The sequence below is a fragment of the Linepithema humile genome, chromosome 2, assembly GCF_040581485.1.
Source record: "Linepithema humile isolate Giens D197 chromosome 2, Lhum_UNIL_v1.0, whole genome shotgun sequence".
NCBI lineage: Eukaryota > Metazoa > Arthropoda > Insecta > Hymenoptera > Formicidae > Linepithema > Linepithema humile.
Window position 1 is genome coordinate 22546556 of NC_090129.1, and position 23311 is coordinate 22569866.

General features: G+C 40.3%; 2 protein-coding genes across 13 annotated transcripts in view; both read left to right on the plus strand.

Annotated features, from left to right (window-relative positions):
- LOC105668858 (unconventional myosin-XVIIIa) overlaps window positions 1-1195 on the plus strand; it is a 45115-nt gene extending 43920 nt beyond the window's left edge. For all 7 annotated transcript variants that reach the window (XM_012361479.2, XM_012361478.2, XM_012361480.2 and 4 more), the window contains one exon: window positions 45-1195. In XM_012361479.2, coding sequence (XP_012216902.2) covers window positions 45-51 — 7 coding nt within the window. In that variant the 3' untranslated portion in view covers window positions 52-1195. The remainder of the gene's footprint in view (window positions 1-44) is intronic.
- Window positions 1196-7041: 5846 nt separating this feature from the next.
- LOC105668859 (facilitated trehalose transporter Tret1-like) lies at window positions 7042-14285 on the plus strand. 6 transcript variants are annotated; one of them, XM_012361489.2, is made up of 4 exons: window positions 7042-8176; window positions 8256-8469; window positions 11110-11230; window positions 11332-14285. In XM_012361489.2, exons 2-4 carry the CDS (start codon window positions 8452-8454, stop codon window positions 12759-12761), a joined length of 1569 nt encoding a protein of 522 aa, XP_012216912.1. In that variant the 5' UTR covers window positions 7042-8176; window positions 8256-8451; the 3' UTR covers window positions 12762-14285. The 6 variants fall into 6 exon arrangements, with proteins under 6 accessions (XP_012216912.1, XP_012216911.1, XP_067206022.1 ...); XM_012361488.2 differs by having other exon boundaries at window positions 7042-7767; XM_067349921.1 differs by having other exon boundaries at window positions 7042-8469.
- Window positions 14286-23311: the final 9026 nt, after the last annotated feature.

The window sequence follows — 23311 nt, forward strand, 5'->3', positions numbered from 1 at the left end:
TTACTGTCCGATTTGGTTACGAGAAAAAAAATTTTTCTTTACAGTGATTGATCCGAGCCATCATCGGACCTCGAGTCCGACCAGAATGACGAAGGCATGACTGAATCAGGATCAATGAACCAGATTGTAGATGAACTTCCGCACACTGAAGCATCGAACAGAATATAAACGTTATAGACCGCCCGTATTTGATGTATGACCGACCATGAAAGTGACAAATTAGGATCATAATCCGGAGAGATGAAAGACTGGCGGAAGATTATAGGGCGGTATTAGCTCGCGAATGAACGATAAATTTCTGCAATGTTTTGTGCTACTCGAATCGAATACGGCGTTATCGAGGGAGTTAGCGCTCATTTTTCATCATAGGGAATAAAATCACCGCAAAGGCGAATCAAACTAGCGAAAAAAAGGCTAGTCGGTGACGAAATCAAAGTTATGAAGTAAAGTTCGGGCTGCAGATTAAGCTGACGAATTGTGCGTGACTCTATGCGAGCGATGTTAAAAACTTTTTAGGTGCTAACTATGTATAATTCCCAGAAAATCTCGATGTCGTGGCTAGTTACGCACGCCGCGCCTGATCGTGCATCCGCGGTGCTATATTATCCTGTACGTTTTTTTTTTTTAAATCGTCGACAAACAACGACGTTGTCCTTTTCCAGTCTTCCACAGGAATTCGAGCCATTTCATCGCAATTGCGATAACTGATGAGAATCGCGCGCATTGTTGCCGAACAAAAGACAAAATATATTTAATGAGAGAAAGCATTTTTCGCGAGAGTGAACAAAGCTTTGTTCCATTTATTAGGAAAGCATTAATGAGCATTTCGCAATAAACTTTGCGAAACAATAAATTAAAAAATTTTAATATTTTTAATATTAAAGTTACAGGACTTTAATTTTCACAAAATGCTTTTGTTCGACAACGTGATGTGCTGCGCGTATATTTTCTCACGCAGAATTAGCTCGAGGACGATCTTCTCCGTAGGAAAGGACATATATTTACGCTTTTTATCTTTGCGATTCACTGCCTAAAGGCTACGTTTCACATTTGTATAAAAAGGAGGGAAAAAAGAAATGGAAAGGCATGACAGGTACAAGGAATGCGTGCCACGACTCGAAGTGGGGCTTTGGTTTCGTGTAAGGACTCTCGTGTAACTTATTGCTTTGTAAAATGCAGATCTCCTATTTAATTATTTGGAAGTGTTTCTTCATCGTACCGCACCACCGCGCGAACCTCCCGACTCCCAGATTCCACCGCCGGAAATTTAATCGGCAAAGCGACGGACAAAAACTTGGCGGGAGACGGTCAAAGAAGAAGAAACAAAGATGAGACGTAGCCGACGCGAGTCGGTTATCAAATTAACCATTACACATAGAGCAGTTCCGCGCGTACACGCGATCGCTGCCGCGCGTCCTCCTTCGACTTTCTTCTTTGAACCGTTAGACATTGATTTCCCGCGGGATGGCCTCGCTCGCCAAAGTTCCGAACTAAAGTTAAGCTCTTTTCCTTCTGTTCACCGCGCTCCGTCTTCCCTCCTCGTTGCATTCTGCACTCCTTCGTCACTTCCGCTAGCTAGACTCTCTCGCAGTTAGATGAATAAAGCGAAGGGCGGCAATTAAATTGCGACTAAGTTGCTGTCGCTCCCATGACAACAGCAAAGACAACGAGGATGAATGCGCATTTGGACTACGAAATCGTTCTCTTCGCGAGGTAAGTCCTTTCAAGCCTATTCCAGCCGCGAAAGTAATTAAATCACGATAGCATCGCGCCGCGAATAAATCTCAGCGGAAGGCGTAAAAATCATTTAAAACTTTGCAGTAGTTTTCTTAACTTTTGTCCTTTTTATGAAAGATATATCGATTTCCGTTGTGGCGCAATTTGGACGCAGCCGGTGATATGTAATTCTATCTATTTACGTAACTCGATCGGTTCACGCGGCATCAATTGACTGCGTGTAATTCTTTTACTGTTTATTTAACTCATATTTAACTGTAGTATCAGCAAACAGTGGTTTTAGTATGTACACGTGTATATGCATATCGTATCGGGGGAATAAAAATTCAGTCTCGACATGGCTCCTCATTAGAGATTACGCTATATGCACGGTTTCTATTCGTGACTAACTACATGCTCCGATAAATTATCGCGCCATACGGGACTAATGCATAAGCGTGTGTGTCGAGAACCACGTAATCGTCGCTGTTAGCGAGTCTAAGAAGAATGCAGCGGCAAAGCCAGTGGCGGAAAAAGAGAAAATTACACGCAATTCTCGCAACATCGTTCACCGAGATGACTTTGATAAAATATATATTTCAAACTACATATATCGTATGAATTTTTTAACAATAACGTCATGTGCTTTTACGAAACGCGCAATGTGCACTTTGAAAGATTTGCCTTATTAAGCAATATAATGACCTCGTTTCGCTTTAATGTAAATTTATCGTTTATTATCCCTAAAATTGTTTTAAAAACTGCTCCGAGATGGAATAAATTTCATGGAATAAATTTCGCGTCATAAATGCGGAGCAATAAACTGTTTGAAGCTGAAACGATCGATTAATTCCGGCGTTTATTAATTCGTCGTAACATATCTCGCAATTGATTTGTATCTATTCATCCGGTAATTCGCATCGTAGTCATTGATTGCTGACTAATCCATTCGCATAGAAAGCAAAAGCTGTGCGAGCTTATGCGGCTTAATATCGCAACATTATGGAGCTTAGTCTAGTGAATATCAATTATGCAAGTAAACTATTTATTTATAAAAATTGTTATTGAAACCCATACAGACTAGACTAGAAACCCAACAAGATTATGAATAGTTCATTTCATGATAAGATTCGGGTTTTTATAAACTAAAATTTTAGACTCATAAAAATTCTTGCGGTAATAATAAACAGCTATTAATTAATTTTTTATTATTAAAATTCCAATATCGATTATGGGTTGTGCAATGCTTATAAAGCATTATAAAGAGCAATAAACAACGAATGAAACATAAATAATAAATACGATTTTTATTTTAATTGCAGCGCTGAGAAAATATTTACGCGCTTTCAGATGTTTGTAAATGAATTGATTTCTGCACGGTATCGTTAAATATGAAAGTCGCGGTTTTTCCAAAGAACCATAAATATCTTTAATGAGTGTTTTATGCACCCATGGTTTTTCGCAAAGCTCGTCAGCAATTCATTCTAATTCACTGCTTTGAACAAAGTACTAAAAATAAAGTAATAAAATGCCTAGACACGCATGTTGTTAGCAGATTCGTACCTTCATAAACGAAGTTAAAAATACAAATTTTAATATGAGGTCTACGTAATTACGACGTGCTAGCACTTATTAGCTCTTGCCGAGTTATTCGCGAGAATTTACAGCAATATATATAAAAAGAAATGTACGTAGTCGACTCTACTGGAAAAATTAATTTTCCCTCCCCCCCTCCCCCCTCTCTCTTTTTCCCGTCCTACTTCTGCACTCTAGAAACTCTATAAAAACCGTAGTACTCCTGTTATGCGGTTTATAAAGTAGCAGATTAGAAAATTTATCGCTGAAATTCGTTATTGTTAGCAAATAATATCCTTAAACGTAAAATACGCAACTTTACGACATTCTGTGCACAGCGTAACCCATAAACCGTTTAATTGTAAATTTTTGAAACGCAGCAGATATGATCCACGTGACACAAAGTCGATATAGATCAGGGATTACCGTAAACCATGTCTTATATACAGCAAGCGTGTTACATACGCGTTACATAGCGCCTCATGAATTTTTCATCGCGAACATGTAACCGTCCGCGGACCCGTGAAACGTCGAAAGTCATTGCTCTTGTCGGGAGATCAATAAGAGGGTGAAAAATCGCGCGTCTCGAAAAGATTAATGTCTTACATAATCCCGCATCAGCGCTGATTTATTCCGCATAATACGACGTGTAGCGCACTCGTTACGGCGGCATAGTGCCGCGAAATCGAACGTGACTCGTCTGAAACCTGACCGAGGCAAAATTCATACCAATGCGAATTTAATCAAACCGGCTTCTGTACATTTACGACGGGGATCGTAAAATCTTCTTACAAGAAATCCTCCCCGACAGCTATTTTTCGAACTCCGTTAAATTCTTATCGCAAGAACCTGTTAACTGTCATGCAAAAAACTAATAAACGGATCTTTTTCTTCACTTTCATTATCTCTTATTCTTTGATATGAAAAAAAGGAGGTTTAATGGATGCCTGAATGCTCCGGATGGATAAATGGATTTATCAGTAAAACAAAATTTTTTATATATATTTTTTTTCTAAAAAATATATATAAAAAAAATAAAATGCTGATATTTCATCGAAATCGTTACACGAGCTTTGAATGTCACCCTGTATCTCGATATAGTGCTTTATATACTCGCCGATACGCGTGGTAACATGTAGATAGACTATACAAAGCAACAGTACACGCGAACTACGAAAGAAACAAATAAAAATGAAATTTTTTCAAGTTATACAAACATTTATAGCATTTCGAATAGATAATCTGTGATTGCTCGCGGGAACTAAATCACGTCTTTTTATCGCACATAAATCGTTATAATCGGATGAATCGTTTGGATACTACAAACACGGGTTAAATTTTTCCATACATAAATTATAAAGATATGAAAAGATATTTTAATCTCTCGATCGGAAACAACAAATATTCAATACGGAACGGAAAGCGGGCGTAACATTAGCATGCGGACAAGCAAATAGACGCGCGCCCTTTGACTCGAAGCGCAGGAAGGAGTCAAAAGAGGCGAGAGGACGAGGTCGATATTTTCACCAAGCTCGTTTCACCGAGCAAATGGCGTGCGCGCCGCTTTAAATTTTAATCACACCGAACGGCAGGCGCCCTGCACACCCGCATTTATAAAGGTGACATAATGAGCGCGCGAGCGCGCGGACTCCGAGCGACGCCGATTAACCGAGGATTACTTTAATTAACTTTACGTTCGCGGGATAACGACGCGGAGCGCAGCCAACCGACGTTCAAGCCCGAACGGAAAGGCGGTACCGATGCGATTCTCAGCCGAGAGACGCGAAACGCGCCGCGTTAAGATCGAAGATTTGTGCTCGGAGGCTTCGAAGGCGCAACCGGCACAGCAACCGGTTGCTGAACAGAAACGGTTAAGATAATGACAATTTACTTGATTACAAGGGACACAGGCTGCAGCAATTTGTCGCGAAATGCATTAAGTCGGTGACGTGCCATTACTTTATTCGAGAAAGTGGAATGGAATGAAATGGGTATCTGTTTAGTATAAATTTCTCAAGATTCATAAGCGATTAGAATGTTGAGCGAATGTTGAGAATGTTCACTTCTTAGAGATAATAAGAAAAATAAAACTGATAGCAAGTAGTATGAAACAGCGATGTACAGAATTAATAAAAAACAAATATTTTCGTACATAAGCCTGACGCCAGAGCTTAATTCCAGTGCGAATGATATTCTCGACAAACCTTAGAATTAGCGAGTTTCAAAGTCCAAATTGAATTCAAGCTATTATCGTATGCACCGGCAAACAAAAACGGATCATAATTGTTTGTGAATTGTTCGAGAAATTCTTATGAAACTGTTATTGCCCCATTATAAAAAAGATCAATTTTCAAAATGAAGCAACTCGAATCGAGTTACACGAAACAACAAAATGTGCAAGAAAATTTATGCAACTCTAAGACTTGGTTCTATTTATCCAACTTTTTTTTCAGTGTAAGATAAGAATACCTTACGTTGTGAAATAAACATGCCTTGCATTCGAATTGTTTCAACTGATATTTTTTTATAGTGTACTAATGACGATGAAGAGATCTTGAACTCACAGAAAGATTTATCTCAACGCGCAATCAATTGTTAATATTCATAAATTACCGATGCATTAAAAGTGACGGTTTTATATGCGTAACATGAAACAATATTCTTTTTGTGATATAACAAGCATAAAATGTATCACGTTGATAACAATACCGCCGGGAGCGTATAGGAAATTTTATATTGAAATATTCGATAACTATTTTGAAATAAAAGAAAAAAACATTAGAAACATGAACATGTTTGTTCCAATGCAAACAGTTCGGGCACTAACAATCTGTTTGACGATTCCATATACGTGAATCGACATGACTGTAATAAATTCAGAATATCAATCATCCGCTCTTCCAAATTGATACAGTTTTCTATTAATATTTTTGACAATTCAACATGAATATACACGCCGCTTACAAATGTAAATTTCTATCACGTTGGAATTACTCGTGTATTTGCCAATCGAAACCAAAGCTTGTACAGAAATTAATCACGGAACAAGCACAACGTGTCTCTCGTCGCTCGTTAATAATATATCAAGCCTGATCCGTCAGTGCTTTTATGATTAATTAAGTTGACACACGTGTTGAACTACTGTGAATCTTAGCAGTTAGAAAGCAGTGTAAACTGCAACGATGGCGTTCACGTCTGACTGGAATTTCAATAGTTTACGTCGCAAAAAAAAACAAATTAATTCTAAATATTCGAATTGCTCGAATAAATGATAATTGTTAATTACATGACATTATCGAGTATATAAATTTCTCAAACCAAAAATTTCTTCAGACAAGTTTGCTTCCATTTAAAATGATAGATGCGAAAAAAAGATACAGAATACGATTATTATGATGCTGTTTAAATTACAACATAAATAAATAATTTGCTTGATTGCGATCACAGTTTAGTTTACGTATGTGACGCAACAGAAGAAGTTCTACGAATCATCAACTGCTGTAAAGCCGCAGCTTTGGAACGTCGAATTATCCTGGATCGCGCGTATTCCAACAGAACCGAAACTATCCGCTCTGAAACGCAATCAGCTTAACTCTGAAACGCAATAAATCTCTTTGACGCATCGTGTGCTTGTTGTTCCTGTTATTGAATCGCGCGATTAAGACCCCGGTCGATCGATTGCCTTTTTCATCAGTAGAAGCGGAAAGATTGACGCAAAAGTCTCTCTGGGCCGACCTTCGCCAATTCGAAAGAAAAAAGGAGAACCGAGACGAGGTTCCTATTGCGCGTGTTTCTCTTGCCGAGTGTACGCTAATCGGCTTCGACGATAGACGGGATGGGATTCGAATAAATCAGGTCGCTTATGGGAATCGAATGAATGGCTTCAGCTTCACGTGTTTAACATTGCTCCCTGAAGATAATTAATAATTAATATCGTCTATTCTCACATCTGTTTGTTTGAACAAGACATACACGAGATAAATTGCTGTACACCTTCATGAACTCAGTCGTATGAACAGACAAGGTTTACAACTACAAATATGGATTTTCACTACCGAGATAGCGCGAAGCACGGAGATAAGGGAACAAAGGAAGCATTAGGATGCGGTCTCCTCTCTATTCCCGAACGACAAGACGCATCGTCATAAGCGGACAACGATCGGCCGCCTGTTGCTCGTCGCCAGTCAGTGAAAGAAGACGCGAATCGCACGAGTCTGTAATGCGCGTACGGACTTGTAATTAACGACAATCGGATTAAAGCCAATTGGACATGAAGGCGTGTTTGTGGGTCGTCATCTGTGCTACAGCTCTTTAGCGCTGGTTATGAAGCAACAGATAAATGAACGTACCGATAAGACGTGGCTGACTTCATTGTCGATTTAACGCGACTTCGAATTCGTCGATTCGAACCAGTCGCGTCTGTCAGTTGTAAAAAAACAAACACATCACGGAAACTGCCGTTGGAAGTGATAAACGGTTAGTAATTAGCCGCCCGATCATGACCTTCACAAAACCGAACTAATCAGCGATGCGCACGTCGCGAAACGAATAGATGCGGGTAGAGCGGCGAATTAATAAAAGCTGAGTAGATTATTTGAGATTGCTAGTTTGTAATATAAAGCGTACGATTGCGCGACGAGAGCGCATCACCGACAGAAATCTTCGCAAACACAATCAACAATTTCGCCGGAATAAAGTTTCAAATGAATATTATATTACGTAGTGGGGATTACAGTGAAGAGTGTTATTGTTATTGTTTGTCTCAATTGCTTTCGAAATTCATTTCAGTTTCATAATCCAGAGTGTCAAAGCAATATAAAAACAGGAATTTTAATATATCGCCGTTGAACGCCATAAAATAAAGTTCAAAAATTATTAAATAATTGTATAAATTTTTATACTTGAAATTATTAACAATCACAAAACATTTGGAAATTTATGATTACAAAGTTTGAAAATTTCAGTGATTATTAACCGCGAAAAGAAGCGAGTGCCGATCATATTTTATATATTTCAACTGGAAGTATCGATATATCGGCGTGACCTAAAACTAAGAGCACTCGATGAAGCTCGATGAAACTACTTGTTGGATTCATCGTTGAAGCCTGAAATTCCGGAATTGTCGGAAGAAATAGGACAGCCGTTCCATTCTGGTCTCACATGGCAGCGACCGCGGATGTAAGTGACACAGTTTTGCTGGCGCTCTGCAGTTTCAATGCGTCGCTGCTCTGATTTCTCTCGTCATCGCGTAAACAGACAAACTGAAATGCTGCTACCAATCACTAATGCGCAAATCAATAACTGAGTCAATTAATGATTGTATATTTCATTGTTAATTTCATCACACGCAAGAGCTAATTACTCGCATTGCTGAATAAAGATTTCCCGATAATTCTTCTCACATTTTTAACACATTAATTATCAAATATTGGATTTCTAGCAATATAAAATACAATTTGCTACAAATCTTAATTTACTCTCAAATATTTCTGTTAACTTTTGCTGCGTAATTATGTTACTCGAGATATAACTGCAATCAGTCGTCACAGTAATCGCTTTCACTGAATTGCCACTATCTAAAGTGCGATAATTCAAGTGGACTACATTGCTCAATCATTTTTTGGATTTCCTTATTCATTTAGAAAAATAATTAGAACAGTTACTTCACAATCAACTTCTTCACGATCGCGACGTGTGAGAGGTCATCAACCAACGACCTCCAGAGTCTCAACGATTATAAATACCGCGGTTGGTAGGGATCGTAAATGCATGGTATGTCGGAAGAGTGACAGAAAAAGAAAAAAAAAGAAAAAAAAGAAAAAAAGTAAAGAAGCAACCATGCGTACGCGAGCGCGAAAGCAGACACAAGTGTTGGCGCTTGCGCATTTTCCAATGTATCCGGTTCCGTGGGCACCGTCGTAAGATAATACCGACGAAATCGTGAGAGTGGTCGTCCTCGAATCCGGGAAGAGTGGTCAGTCGATTGCGGCACGTTGTTTTTAGATCACACGCCTTTTAAGGGGGTCAGAGCGCGGAGGAGACATGAGAGGAACGACGGATCCGCTAGTGAGTATCGATCTCACGCGACGTTCGTTTTGTCGAACCCGTGGCATTTCGCGTTCCTCGAGGTGTGTCATCCTTCTTAGCCGCGTGCCATATAAAATTCGTTCCGATTCTGGCTGCGAGGTTATATTTGTGTAGGCGTACACGCGCGCACGCGGAGGAAACAGCGATACCATTTTTGCGAAAGCATAATACGCTTGCGCAAACGTGCGTGGTACAACGATGTTGTTCAATGTTCGCTGGTGAATTTCTATGGAATTTTCCGGTTTTTTTCCCGGTACTGGATATAAAAAGATTATGATTGTATTGCCGCGAGCGAAACGGCATCTACGCAGAGATCAGAAAATATAATTCGATGTACATCGCTCCTTACGAAGCAGAAAAATATACACAGAACGGACGGCGGAGTTGCAAGATTTCGCTGTAATTTACTAATTATATCCGGCAAAATATGATCCGTATACTATTTCTGATATAACTCCCGGCAAATAAAATTTACTACAGCTGTAAGCACTATTCACTCGCAAAGCATCGCGTTTCAAACGAAATCGCTCGTGCAAATCAGGAAATTCGACTTCCTATTCATGTCCGTTTAAAAAGTCGAAAAAATGTTATCAAATATAAATACCAAAATAAAAGTCTCCTAAAATAATTAGTTGTAATCTGTTATAAATGTGCCGCGTATTGCTGTAACCTTGTTAATAATTCGGCGTATACAAAATGGTGGGTCATTGCCCTCATCAGAGTGCGTTGTGTAACGAGTGTTGTGTGCGCGTGGCGATAAACAGGTTTATTTGAGATAACTTTTCGAAGATAAACTCGAGACGAAGAATCATCCTGTCACAAGGAAAAAATGGGTATTCCGTTCAATATCAGTCTCAGGCATTTTGCGGCGCAAATGATCCGCGATGGCTCCGGAAAAGCCAAGATGCGCGTAAATTTCGCGCTGGTGAGTATCACGAAGTAAAAGCCGAGATACGTTCACCGTTGCACGCTCGCTTATCGAGTCGTTGCTCTTGCGTGCACTGAACCATCGCGATAAGTCCATGTAGCTGCTGCTGTGGCTGATGAGAACCCGGCTAGGTTATGTCGTGAAGTGAACACGCGACCACAAAGAGCGGCGTATGGCTTTGAAAACAGTGAAGCGCATGTGCACTGGATCGCGGCGTTATCGTGGCGCCAGGCTTAATCGGAGAACGCGGAAGACCGCGGTTGCGCTTTGCGCATATATTCTTGTCGCATTATGTTTCATTAGACGACGACTCCTTTTCCGAGGATGTATATACGGTTTTTGGCATGGAAAACGAGGACAAATCTTTCGCATCCTGATATAGCAGCGCAAAAGCTTGCGGAGATCACTGATTCTTCGAAATGTCTGAGCTTTTCAAAAGTAAAACGCGGTTTCTATTTGATTCTTCACATACCACATTAATCACTATCACCTGTTGCTTCTCACTCCGGAAAAGACTTCTGCATTCTGTCACGCGCAAGGAGATGTATGTGCAAGTATCACGATCGCTGTACTTCGACTCGAGCTTGCAGAAATATTTCACATTGACAGTAGAAAATCAAGGGATAATTTTTTTTATCACCAGCACTGCTTATTATGCAATTTTAAATTAAAAAGTTTTTAAACAATGTCATCTTATTTTTGCTAAGAAAGAGAGCTGCATTATGTTTATATCAAGCAGCTTAAAATAAGCAGCGCAAGAGCTTTCGCCCTTCTAAAAAAATCAATACTTATTTCTCCCGCAGATCGGCGTGTTAAAGGAGAGTGGATCGAAGGGGGAGATCGTGACGCAAGCTTCATCTTTCCAGGAAAAATATCACGACGGTAAACGGACGCAATGGAGACAATGGCTGGCATGCATATCAGGTTCGTGTTTCATATTTCACAAGACATCATAAACCTCTAAAAGCGGACAATCAATCGTTCGATCAACCGTTATTAATCTTCCATCAATCTTCGTTCCGCAGCAACTCTGTCCATGGTGGCTGTCGGTACCGTTTACGGATGGACCACCACGTCGCTCTCGCGACTCACATCCGGCGCCAGCGATATACCTGTCAAAATAACCGACGACGAGAGTTCGTGGATCGTATCGCTGACGGTAATCGGTTCCATGATCGGTCCGTTCCTCGGCGCGAGCCTCGCCGATCGATACGGCCGTAAGAGATGTCTTCTGTTCGCCAGCTGCTTCTTCATCATCGGTTGGACCATCGTGTTCTTCGCGCAGAGCGTCGCGGCCCTCTACATCTCCAGAGTGATCCTCGGCATCGGCGTGGGCATCTCATACACGACGAATCCGATGTACGTGTCGGAGGTCGCTGATGTCGGAATCAGGGGCGCCCTCGGCACATTAATCGCCGTGAATGTGTTCACCGGCTCCCTACTGACCTGCAGCATCGGTCCCTGGGTGTCTTATCGAGTCTTGGCAGCCATCCTCCTCGCGGTGCCCATCCTCTTCGTGGCATGCTTCTGTTGGTTTCCCGAGACGCCCGCTTTCCTCGCTGCCAGAGGTCGCAAAGCGGAAGCCACCAGATCCTTGGCGTTCTTCAAGGGAATTCGCGATCGCGAAGAAGCGAGAAGAGAACTCGAGCACGCGCTGCGCAGCGTTTTTATCGAAGACGTTTGTGACAACACCCCGGTAACCGGACCCGGAGCTAGAACCGAGCCGGTCAAACGTAGCTGGATGGCTAAACTAAAATTGATGATGTTACCTAGTAACGCCCGTGCCCTCGGCATCATACTCGGCCTGGTAGCAGCGCAGCAGCTCAGCGGAAATTTCAGTACTATGCAATATCTCGAAGTGCTCTTCAAAAGAGCGGCCACCGGCATCGATTCCAATCTGGCTACGATACTCGTGCTGGCTGTCGGCCTCGTCGCGGGCGGATTATCAACCGCGACCGTCGAGGGCGCGGGTAGACGCCCTCTGCTGGTCGCTTCCACTCTCGGATCTTCCGTTACTCTGGCGATCCTGGCGATATATCTCATGTTGGACGGCAGAGGCGTCGATGTGTCCGCGGCGAATCTTCTTCCGGTCATCGACGTGATCGCCTTTCAAGTGGCCTTCCAGATCGGATTGGGCACGTTGCCAAGCGCGCTCATCGGCGAAATGTTCCCCACGGAAGTGAAGGCGTTCGCCGGCGCAGTCATCACTATCTTCGACGGTTTGCTCGGTTTTGCTGTCTCCAAGCTATATCAAGTAATCGGTGACTCGTTAGGTGCCGACACTGTCTACTACTTCTTCGCGGTGTCGTGCTTGCTGGCATTCGTGATGGTAATATTCGTCGTGCCCGAGACGAAGGGCCGGACGTTCCGTGAGATTCAGGAACTTCTCGCGGGAAATAGCGAGAAGAAGGCGGAGATTGGTGATGGTTCGCAGGATCAGAGTAACATAGCGTGACAGAGAGGACCGCGCCGCGCTCCTTTTCCGGACACGGTGCGAACTTATTCAGCCGACTTATTCGTCAGACGTTCTTCTCAAGGCGACATGGACTTTGAAACGACGATTACTTACTTTTACTTGTATATACTTACTCTTACTTGTAGGTTTTTATGCGTTTTATGCGATAAAAAGCGGAGCGCTAAGGCAAAATCGTCTTTGCGCGGCTTGCGTTCTCTACGATTTTTCTCGTACCTGCCATCGGGGAATAAAGTTATTAAAATTGTTTTCACCGCATAAATCCATGCTGACCTCGACAGTTCCATTCGTGTTCTTTCAATTGTGAATATTTTCCACCAGTATTTCCATAATTTCACTATTTATTTATTAAAACTTCTGTGCGCGAAATACTGCCTTTATGATACGGCTTTTCTTTTTTTTTTCCTCGCGCCGAATGTTACACAGATCAGATATTTAGCGGGACGTCAGACTTTCTCTCTTTAGAGTTTCTCGTGCATACAAGATAAAATATTTAAGCAAGGAAAAGTGAGGGAGAGAAAGAAATGGAAATAAAAAGGACTGGCAAGTGAAAATTTCTAGTAAACACCGCATCTCTTATACGAGAGCATAAAAATCGTATAAACAGCGGTTAAATATTGAAATGAAGACAGAAAAGGGCGTCTGAAAAATCACGAAAATGTTCCGCAGTAAGAAAAAAGGAAATAAAGAGAAACCAGAGTTGCAGTGTCGTCGACAGAAAAGCGACTTCAAGCTTTTATATATAACTGTTAACTACATACACATTTTTTCTGCATTGTTACATATTGAATAACCGGTAAAACTTGAATATAATTTTTAATAATGTTCTTACGAGCCAAACAACCAAGGAAAAGCAACTCGAGGCAACAATATTTATAACTTGACGAGAGTAATAAAAAAGAATGATAGAAAATATGTGTGTAGTTACAGAATATATCCGTAAACATGACGCAATGATTTTTTCTGGGTAAATTTAGATAAAAGTAAAAATTTCAATTTGTGAAACATCCGGTATATAAGGAGTACAATCCTGGTCTCTCGCATAGCTCACGGGCAGTGAATGAAAAACAACGGTCAAGCGCGTATTCTAAAACAAAGAATTGGCAGCTATCAGCTTTCAAACGCGTTTGTTCGTGTAAACAGAAAGATTAAAAAACAATACGTACGCTCTTTTGCACGTGAAGTAAAGTTAAAAAAGGACATTTTGATATGGTAGGATTTTTGCAATAAATATAATAGTCACTTCTTTGAATTGACGTCTGAAATTGCCTTATGTATATAAAGAGAGAATAATATAAAGTTGATTAAAGATTGAAAAAATATTAACGAAAGATCAAAGCACGAAGAAATTGCTTCACTGCGTTGCCTTGTAAAAAGCAATAAATAGCGAAATCAATGAACGACTGGTTGAATTCTCAAAGAGCAAGAAAACGTTACGTTAGATGATATCCATCCGAAATTTTATTTCTTCCATGATGCGTTAATAAAGCCATAGTAGTGCCGCAATTGACAATAGACATTTTAATTTATTTCCTCGTATTCCACGCAGCTGGCGCATATTATTTTGAGCTCGCGATATGCGTCGTCCATTTATTCATTAAATAAAATAGTGCGACGTAGCTAAAGTAATTAGTGGACCGGTAAAAATAAAAAAAAATAAAAAAAACACGTACGGTATAATTAATCTAATATATGGTGAGACAAGTGCAAAGTATATATTTGTTTGATCGGAAAAGATAGAACCTACTTCGGCAAATGGAAAGAATAATTTCTGCCATCGCTTGCTGAGTACAGAAATGATGACAAAGAATCATAAATGTAGCGAGGAGATGCGGAATCGTTCGATAGAGAGCAGAAAACTTCGCGTACACTTTCCGTATTGCGAGCGGAGCGAGTGGAACCCGTATATCGATATAACGCAATTGTTGCAGCCAGCGCTCTTATGGCGATGGCATGCGGCGGATGGTTTCATCTTAAAATGGTCCGTATCTAGATCGATTCGTACTATCGAAATGGCGTATTATTAAATTCCGATTTCTGCAATATTTCCCGGATATAAAATCGTACAAATAAATTCTACGAATAATGAACTGCGACTGCGGGAAATTGATGGAAAAATAAAAAAAAATAATCCACAACGAAATAGCTATGCGCATTTTTAATTTATTGAAAGCTGCATCTCGCGTGCGCGCGATTCTAGAATTTCGTGGTGCCGCAATTCTTTTTTCAGAAAATTATGGCTTTCCCATTCCACCTTCCGATCGCTCACTGCAAACACGCAGCTTTCTGATACGTCAAAGACTATAGCGCTGCATTGTGCGGTGCGCGTATCAACGGTCCTGTTGTTCCCGGGGAAACAATGAAGGACCCGGATACCTACCCCAGACCGTTTCCCGACACTTTTGCCGACACCGGAACGATTTACGCGGCCGATCGCGAACTGCGGCGGCAAAGGATTAGGGTGAATTAACGTCCCGGCCCCGGATGTCGTTGAAACTTGCAAACGCCTCCGGCTACGATCGCGTCCGCAATTTTTTTTTTCTCCTCCCTCCGCTGTTATCCGCCATCCCTTTTTCCGACCCGCTTTGTTCAACTCTTCGAAATGGCGAGCCCGGTAGAGCTGTAGTTTTATTCTACAGCCGGCGTCGTGCACCGAGAGAGCTACCGCGTATAGCAATGGTAACGACGATCGCTAGACGAGGAGAATACGGCGACATGCTGCGAACGAGCTTGTAAAACGATCGGGATTTTCTCCGCGCGGACCAGATGTAACCCGCAGCGACACAGCCAACGCAGTATTCGAATTTATATTCGCCGATTTTTTCCGTAAACAATACCGTGCGGTTGAACAGTCCGGCAGAAGTATGAAATATGCATGATATTATTGGGGAGAAAAAAAATAAACGCGTATGAGTGAGCCGCGGAGGAATTAAAGGTACACGGTTATGGAAATAACACAAAATGCCATCGCTGATCAACGATGGTAATTTTATATTTGCCGTAACTTTATATTCATCATAATTAACTTTTTCATTCCTGCTATAATCATGTGATTATTTACTAAAAATTGAAAACTTACGTAAGAAGACTTGAAGCAAACTTAAATTATTTTCAACACTCGTTACGATATCGCTAAAATGCCTTCTCTAACTGCTTTTAGACATGGTTTATTTTTCGAAGTGATCTGGAAATTCCAGACGCCGGTTATTACGACGCCATATGACGCGTGCATCAGGCGAAACTTCATAAAAGTAAATTACGGATATTTTCCGTTCTGACCGGCTAATTCGATTGTCGAGGCCCTACTGTAATTCAATTTAGCCGCCACTCCAAGTATCGATGCGAGTATCGAACAAAAACGAAAAGGAAAGCGAGCCGCCTCACTTTACTTCATGCTTCGGGCTCGATTCAGGAAAGCTCATTGTATCCTTCTTCGCAGTTGCATCGGTTTTCTTGATACGCAAGCTACGAGAAGTAAGTGGGAAGAAAATTCGCAGACGCTCGCGCAAGAGCGCTTTTTCTGTACCATATCACAGAACGTAGCTCGTTGCGACATTCGCTGTGCTCTTTTCCCTTGTTATTTTTCTTTTCGTTGAGAAACGACATAAATCTTCCTACGGGATCCATTTCTCTCACGCCTTCTCTCTTTCTGCTATTCAATAAGCTCGCTAGCTCGTTAAGAAACATTGCATTACAAGCATTACATTAACTTAACACAACCGGAATTCTATCATTAATAGAGGTAGAGAAAAGAATGGAAGAAAGATAAGGTGTGAAAAGATTCCACAAAGCTATAAAAGAATGTTGTAAATATTGAATTGCGTTTTTTTACTGGAAAGGATACGGTCGAAGAAAAACCACCAAGTATTGACAGAATACGTAGGAACGCGGGAAAGGTATGTATGCAGACAAATAGTCACATAGATGCCGGCAGAATATAGGTTTTCATGGGATATAAAATAAAGAGAGAAAGAAAAAGAGAAAACAAGAGAAAGCTGTGTGTGCTTGCGCCAAATCTTCCGACTCTCGCGAAGAGGCCTCGATGTCGGCCGACTGCCAAAGTTATAAATTTATTGCGCTGGAGATGGCAAAGGACTAGAAGTAATCCTAATCCTGATAAGAACTCAACACATTTATTTCTTTGAATTTCCAAAATAAATTCCAACAAATTGAAAATATCTAATAAAAAGTAATTTTTAATTAAAATATAAACCTTTAAATTATTCATGTCGAGCAGACAATTAAAATTAAATTAAAATATAGCTCACCTGTAACGATTTATCGAACTGTTTGCTTGATTCTTAAATGATCTACATCTGAATAAAATCCTGCTTCTCTCCGTCTCTCTTTCTCATTTTTTTATCGTGAACGTACTTTCTTTCAAGTCTCTCCTCTGCTTCTATCCATACAAAAGGCACGTCGAATGTATGTATCAACTGATTTTATCGGTGAATGTCTATTCGACCCTTAGGACGCATGCGGGGAAAACGAAAGCCGATACACATCGATAACAGGATATGTCGCCGTGAACAAGCAGTGCTTCGTCGACCAAATAACGACGCCCTGCGTTTCTGTCTGGCCGGCCGTAATTTCCGGTGTACCTTTCTCATCGTTTTCCTGTCTTCGCTTTGACAATACCGCAACATTTATATTTTTACCCTTGCGACGGTGAAACGTGACTGGGATTCGCTACAGGCAATACTCGCAATATGACGTTGCTCAAAATGATGAGTCCGGCAACCTTTTGCCAAATTGGTTTGCCACCGTCGTTCCGAGCAATCTTTTTTAGAGAACTTTAAAATCCTTTTCAATCTTTTTTAGAACTTTAAAATAGAGTATTTTATATTTACTAAAAAAGAAAATGTGTGATCTTTGCCCATTTAGATTAATGAAAAATATCATGGTGCAGCTTTAAACTATTCAAAGCGTCTAGTTCTTCTCTTTCGGCTTTCCATCATTTCTTCGTTAACCTCATACTTCGCTGATGGATTTTTATAATGGCTTCCCGTTATGCGCGCCGTAATATCGATACAACTTCATATCGAAGCAATATCGGCTTCTAGATTCCCGTCCTCTACCTAGACTAGAGACAAGCTCGTTTCTCGACACGCGAAGCAATTCGAGCAACGTCTTTACGAAAAGACTCGGGGTATATCGGCGCGATATTGGCCGAAATCAGGGCTAGAATAAAAAAATTAAAAAAAAAACGGAAAATAATATAGTTATCATTTATATAAGATAAAAGCAATATATATATATAAAAGAAATTAGCTCAAAGTATCCATGCCTCTGTGCCGAGAGAGAGAGAGAAACTTTGACCCTTTTATAATTTAATTGTACATATTTTCGTTAACGAGATGATAATAAATTCCTCTCGATGATTGCATTTAATATTCATTCGCATGTTTCGCGTGTCTGATTTAACCGTTATATTTAACTCTTAAGTTTAATATTAATTGTTCAATTAAAATACAAATATCGCTTAGAATCTCGTTTAGCGACAAATGCGCAAGCAAATGCTGACGAATAACTCGTGATTCTTTGTCTCCCCGATAACGTCAATACCGCGCATAAACCGGCCGCGGCCGCGGCCTTTGATATCCAAATCCTGCCGCTTCTAGGCTAATAACGATTTCCGCCTCCGCGGTTATCCAACTTCCTCCTCGACCCCACCGATGCCCGAACAGCCATCCACCTTCGCCTCCTTCTACTTCTCCACCTCCTGTATACGTCTATTGTAATTTCCGCCACTCTCCGCTTATAACCCTCTCGCCCTTTATTCTCCGTTCGCTCGAACGGCTTCCTGCAAATAACTCACCGCTATTCGCACCACGAGACCGTATCAGCAGGACGATTTCTATCACTGTCGGGGTCCCCTCCCCCCCACCCCTCGTCGAGCGAATCCCCGGATATCGAATTCTTACGCGCCGGCGCCTGCAGCGGCACAATAATGAATAAAGCATCATCGCGACGGCGACTACGACTGCGACGCGCGACGACGACAACGACGACGAATCGTGAAAAGTGCATTTTTGCCGTGAGACGTCTCGTAAGATATTTTCTAAGGGACTTCCCGTTTATATCCAGACTCGCTCACTCGCGCGAACGATATTGCCCGCGACGTTTTCCACTTATATTTCACGCGCATGCCGTAAAAATGGAAATACACTTTAACGCATTATTCACCGCGCGCGTGCCCTTTTATGTTCGCGCGAATAACTCGGACGATCAATTCGCACTTCTATGTCGGATGGAACAAATTGGTTTCGAGATCAAAAATTTTTTATCTAGAATATCGTGAGAAAAAAAATAAAAAAAGATATTATTTTTCTACACAAATAACAGAAGTTGTGATAATAAAAAATTTACAAATGATTCCAATCGTACAACAATCCTTTTCCATTCTCTATTTTTTGATATCAAAATTTTATTCTGAAAATTATTGAAGCTGAGTTTCGACTCACAATCAGAATTTTTTTAATAAAAGCTATTATGTGTTCTAAACAATGAAAATCGACCATTTAAGCCATTTTTTAAATGTGAAATTTTAAACACACATATTATAAAAATTTAAACACTAATATATTTCATCAGTGAGATGGTAATAAATTCCGTGTCCACATGACCGCATTTCGCTGCTATTTGCGCGTTTCGCGTGCCCGACTTAACACACAGATTTTGCAAAGGACACTGCGATTCCTGGAATTTTCTGTACTACCAACGAGCTATGCAAGGAGCGTAGTAACACTCCTGAGACATTGCACTTGCAAGTTTCAGTAAATTGGTCTGTACCATTGTGTTGTCACGCGCGTATTCCTTTCTATTAATTCTCTGTTTCCATTAATGTTAATTTCTAGCCTATATTATAATCGAACCTAGAAGTGACTGAATTTGAATTTTTTATAGATACGATATATCGTACGTATGTGTGCACACGATATATCAATCGTACTTAGTTTATATATATAATAAGATTTCTGCGCTAAAATTTATTTTTCTGCTTTCTAAATAAACGACTGCCGCAAAAACCAGAAACCTTGTACGGCTTTCTGTCATGCGGTTCAGCATACGAGCCCTTCAATCCTATCCACGACGCGTGCTGATGGATTGAATTAACTGCACGGTACGTCGAGATGATAAATTATTATTTAACGCACATAGCGGCCGGAGATAAATCCGAATTCGCATATGTAAATCGCTTTCTATCACTCATCCCATGTATTGCTAATTGCGAAACACATACGGGAAAACTCTCGTATTGAAAAAAAATGATCCGCCCTAGTATACTTGATTTTGTAGAACAAAAATTTAACGGACTCAAAAACTGAAAGAGAGATTAAAACGGATTATAACACGCGGATTATAACATTGTCCGCTCATGTATTTATTAATTCTACTGACGTCACTAAACGAATCAATATTGACCCATATTAAATTATATGTGAGTAAAAAGTATTATTTTTTTCAATATTAAAATATAATTTTGATCTTTCTCTACTTTTCTACAACATTTGCTTTTTATTGCAGCAAATTAATTTTCGTATATTATTAACCGATCTGAAGTATCGAGAACGACAGAGTTAGAATTTCACGAGATAGAGCATTATCGGACTAGCTCACTTGTATAATTTGTGCCATTATACCGGCAGTGCGCTTGAACCTTCAGCCAAGAGCTTACGAGCATAGAATTTCCGAAAGGACGGCGCAGAACTCGTTAAAACGGTTATACTTTCTTGTATACAGCAAAATGCAGATAACGATGTACGCAGAATAGCCTTTCCGCCTTGCAACGAGGTCAGCACTCAAGGGAACGTGGGAGAAAAAAAGAAATCTTGAGAAGCAAAGAGGAGTTAAATTTTCTTGCATAGAAATCGACCGAACGGGCAAACGACTTTTCGCCTGATTCATTCTCTCCGTTTCCGGTGCCGCTCGTTCATTTCCCGTCCGCCAATGTATTACACCACGGCATTTCCTTTTATCATTTAATTAAACAACCGACTGAAGTTGAAGTACACGAAGTCCGAGTGCGACGACAGAGAAAACATTTTCGAAACTTTATCATGCTGTACTCTCTTTGTGCGCTATCGTTGTCCATTGAATATACGCGGTGGACTATCTCTTCGTAGACAGAGAAGAAGAAGAGAGAGAGAGAGAGAGAGAGAGAGAGAGAGAGAGAGAGAAAGATAACGCGTGGTATCGTCGCAACGATATTCATTAAATTGCAGCTGATGGGTCATTTAGAGGTGACCGTAAAGTGTAATGCCTATTAATGGAGCACCACAGAATTTTCCTCGTGTACAGTGTGAAAAAAAATCTACCAAGTATAACGTAAAATTAAATTTAATTGGATAACGCGTAATTACATCTGCAGATTAAATCAATAAGATTGAATGAATCAGCTAAAAATAGATTAACGTTGAAATTATCCGATATCTTCTTGTTTTCCTCCTTCTATTCTGTGTCAGTTATTTTGATCTTAAAATTGGAATCTAACAAAGCGAAATGCGCGCGGCTCTAAGATCAAAAAAAGAAAAAATCGTGATTGTACAAAGAATTTGTACGATGTCAGACGCACTCGTGACTTATGGAACTTAAAAATAGCCGGAACTTACCCACTATTTCATATTTACACCCACGTTTCGCAACCGCGATATAACCATGTGTATGTACGGGCAAACAGGCACGCGGAAAATTACGTGGTAAATAATGCATTAAGAAACACGCGATTAATCTGGGTGACATATTACGTTAAATAAGCGCGACGACGACGTGCGATTTTTACGCGTAGGAACGTCTGTTTATTTAAGTGCAAGAATTTCAAGTAAAATTGCATCTTGCGAGTCTCAACGACTTTATATCTCACCGTAATTCCCTTTTCCTTAAGGTACAAAATGCAGTTTGCAGCGAAAAAAATTAAAATACCAATGAAAAATTAGCCACGGTTAAAAAATTCTCTTCTCGCATTTAAAAGCAGCATTCAATTGTAAATTGGATTAATATAAATTCTAGATTAATAAAAAATTTTTTAAATATAAAAAAATTAATAAAAAAGTTATTAATAATTCTTGTAATATTGGCAATTCGTATTTTTAAATTTTTAATTTTAGTTTTAATTTAAACTCTATTTTTCATATTCAGTTGCCAAATTCTTTTCAAAATGTATTAGTACTCTTTAAAGAATACTAAATATTCTATTAATTATATTAAGTATCTCTATTATACATTTATATAAAAAATTTTAATAAATTCTCACTGTGCAGCACAGAGATCAAATTTCAGTCAAAAGACTTTTGGCTTGCTGCGATTCGGTAACATGAAATTCTATGCGATGGAGAAAGATATTTCACCTTCGTTATTATCTCACGCATGAAAATAACTCTTTTTCGCCCAGTAGCCGCAAACAATACATACACGCATACACGCACACATCATGTCAGACTTCAGAATCGCTTTGTAACAGGCGACCTTGTTATTTTTCCTTCCGCTACGCTGCAGCCGTCGCAGTACAGTTTGTCGTATACTTGGACGCAACGGGAGACAGAAGACACGAGAGAAGACAAACGTGCGAAGGAAAGTCTTTCTGAAAAGTTTCTACCGCGCTCGCGTATGTTGCCGCTCTACAAATATCAAATGATCAACTTTATATCATTTATGCCTCTCACGCCGCGATATCTCTTTCCAGAATCGTTATTATCCCGTTCTTTTCGCGCAGTTATCTTTCGTCGTTTAATTGAAACGACGCGATAAGAAAACGCGACAAAGAGAATTCGAATGGTGAAAGCAGCGGTAAAGTTCCTCTCGGATGTAAATGCAGGCGTCGACAGTTGCACGATGGAAATCGTGACAAATTAAAGCGAGCGGGCACAACTGGCTAACTAAATTTTCCTTCTGCGTCTGTCTCACGAGTAGGATTGTAATATAAACGGGACGGCGAATCGGTAAACGTACTTAGTTGACCCGAACTAGCCATACAACTGGCACTCTAACTTTGTCTAAATTGTACTAAATACGAGTGTTATAATCTCCCGGTAACAAACCGTAATTATTGTTGCGCGAGAGCTACAGACATCATTATATTAATATAGCGCAAGCCGTCTCTGCATTACGTACTTCCGAATGTGAAATGCGTGATATTTGCCGGCGAAACTCCTGCGGGCTCCGTAATATTTAAAGTTCGCCGTGTAAAAGGTTACGTGTGAGTCTCTTAACTTTGCACTCCCATAACCTAATTATGTCACCTCAAATAATTCCGCCGCGTCCGTACCCGAGCTTTCACGTGGCCGATAAAGCGCGATAACCCCTGAGCAGTCCGGCTGACCATTCTTGCCATTTCTACTGCCTTAATGTTCGTGAACCTAGCATATCATTTTCCAGCAGATCAAAAATAAAAGAGAGTTCTTGTCGCATGCAGTCGAGTTCTATAGTTCCTTATAGTTTTTAGTAATAGTTCTGGTGATTTTATCCAAAAAAACACCAATCGAAAAAATGATCTGCTAACTTCCCGTAGCAGATCATTTTCTAGCAGATCAAAA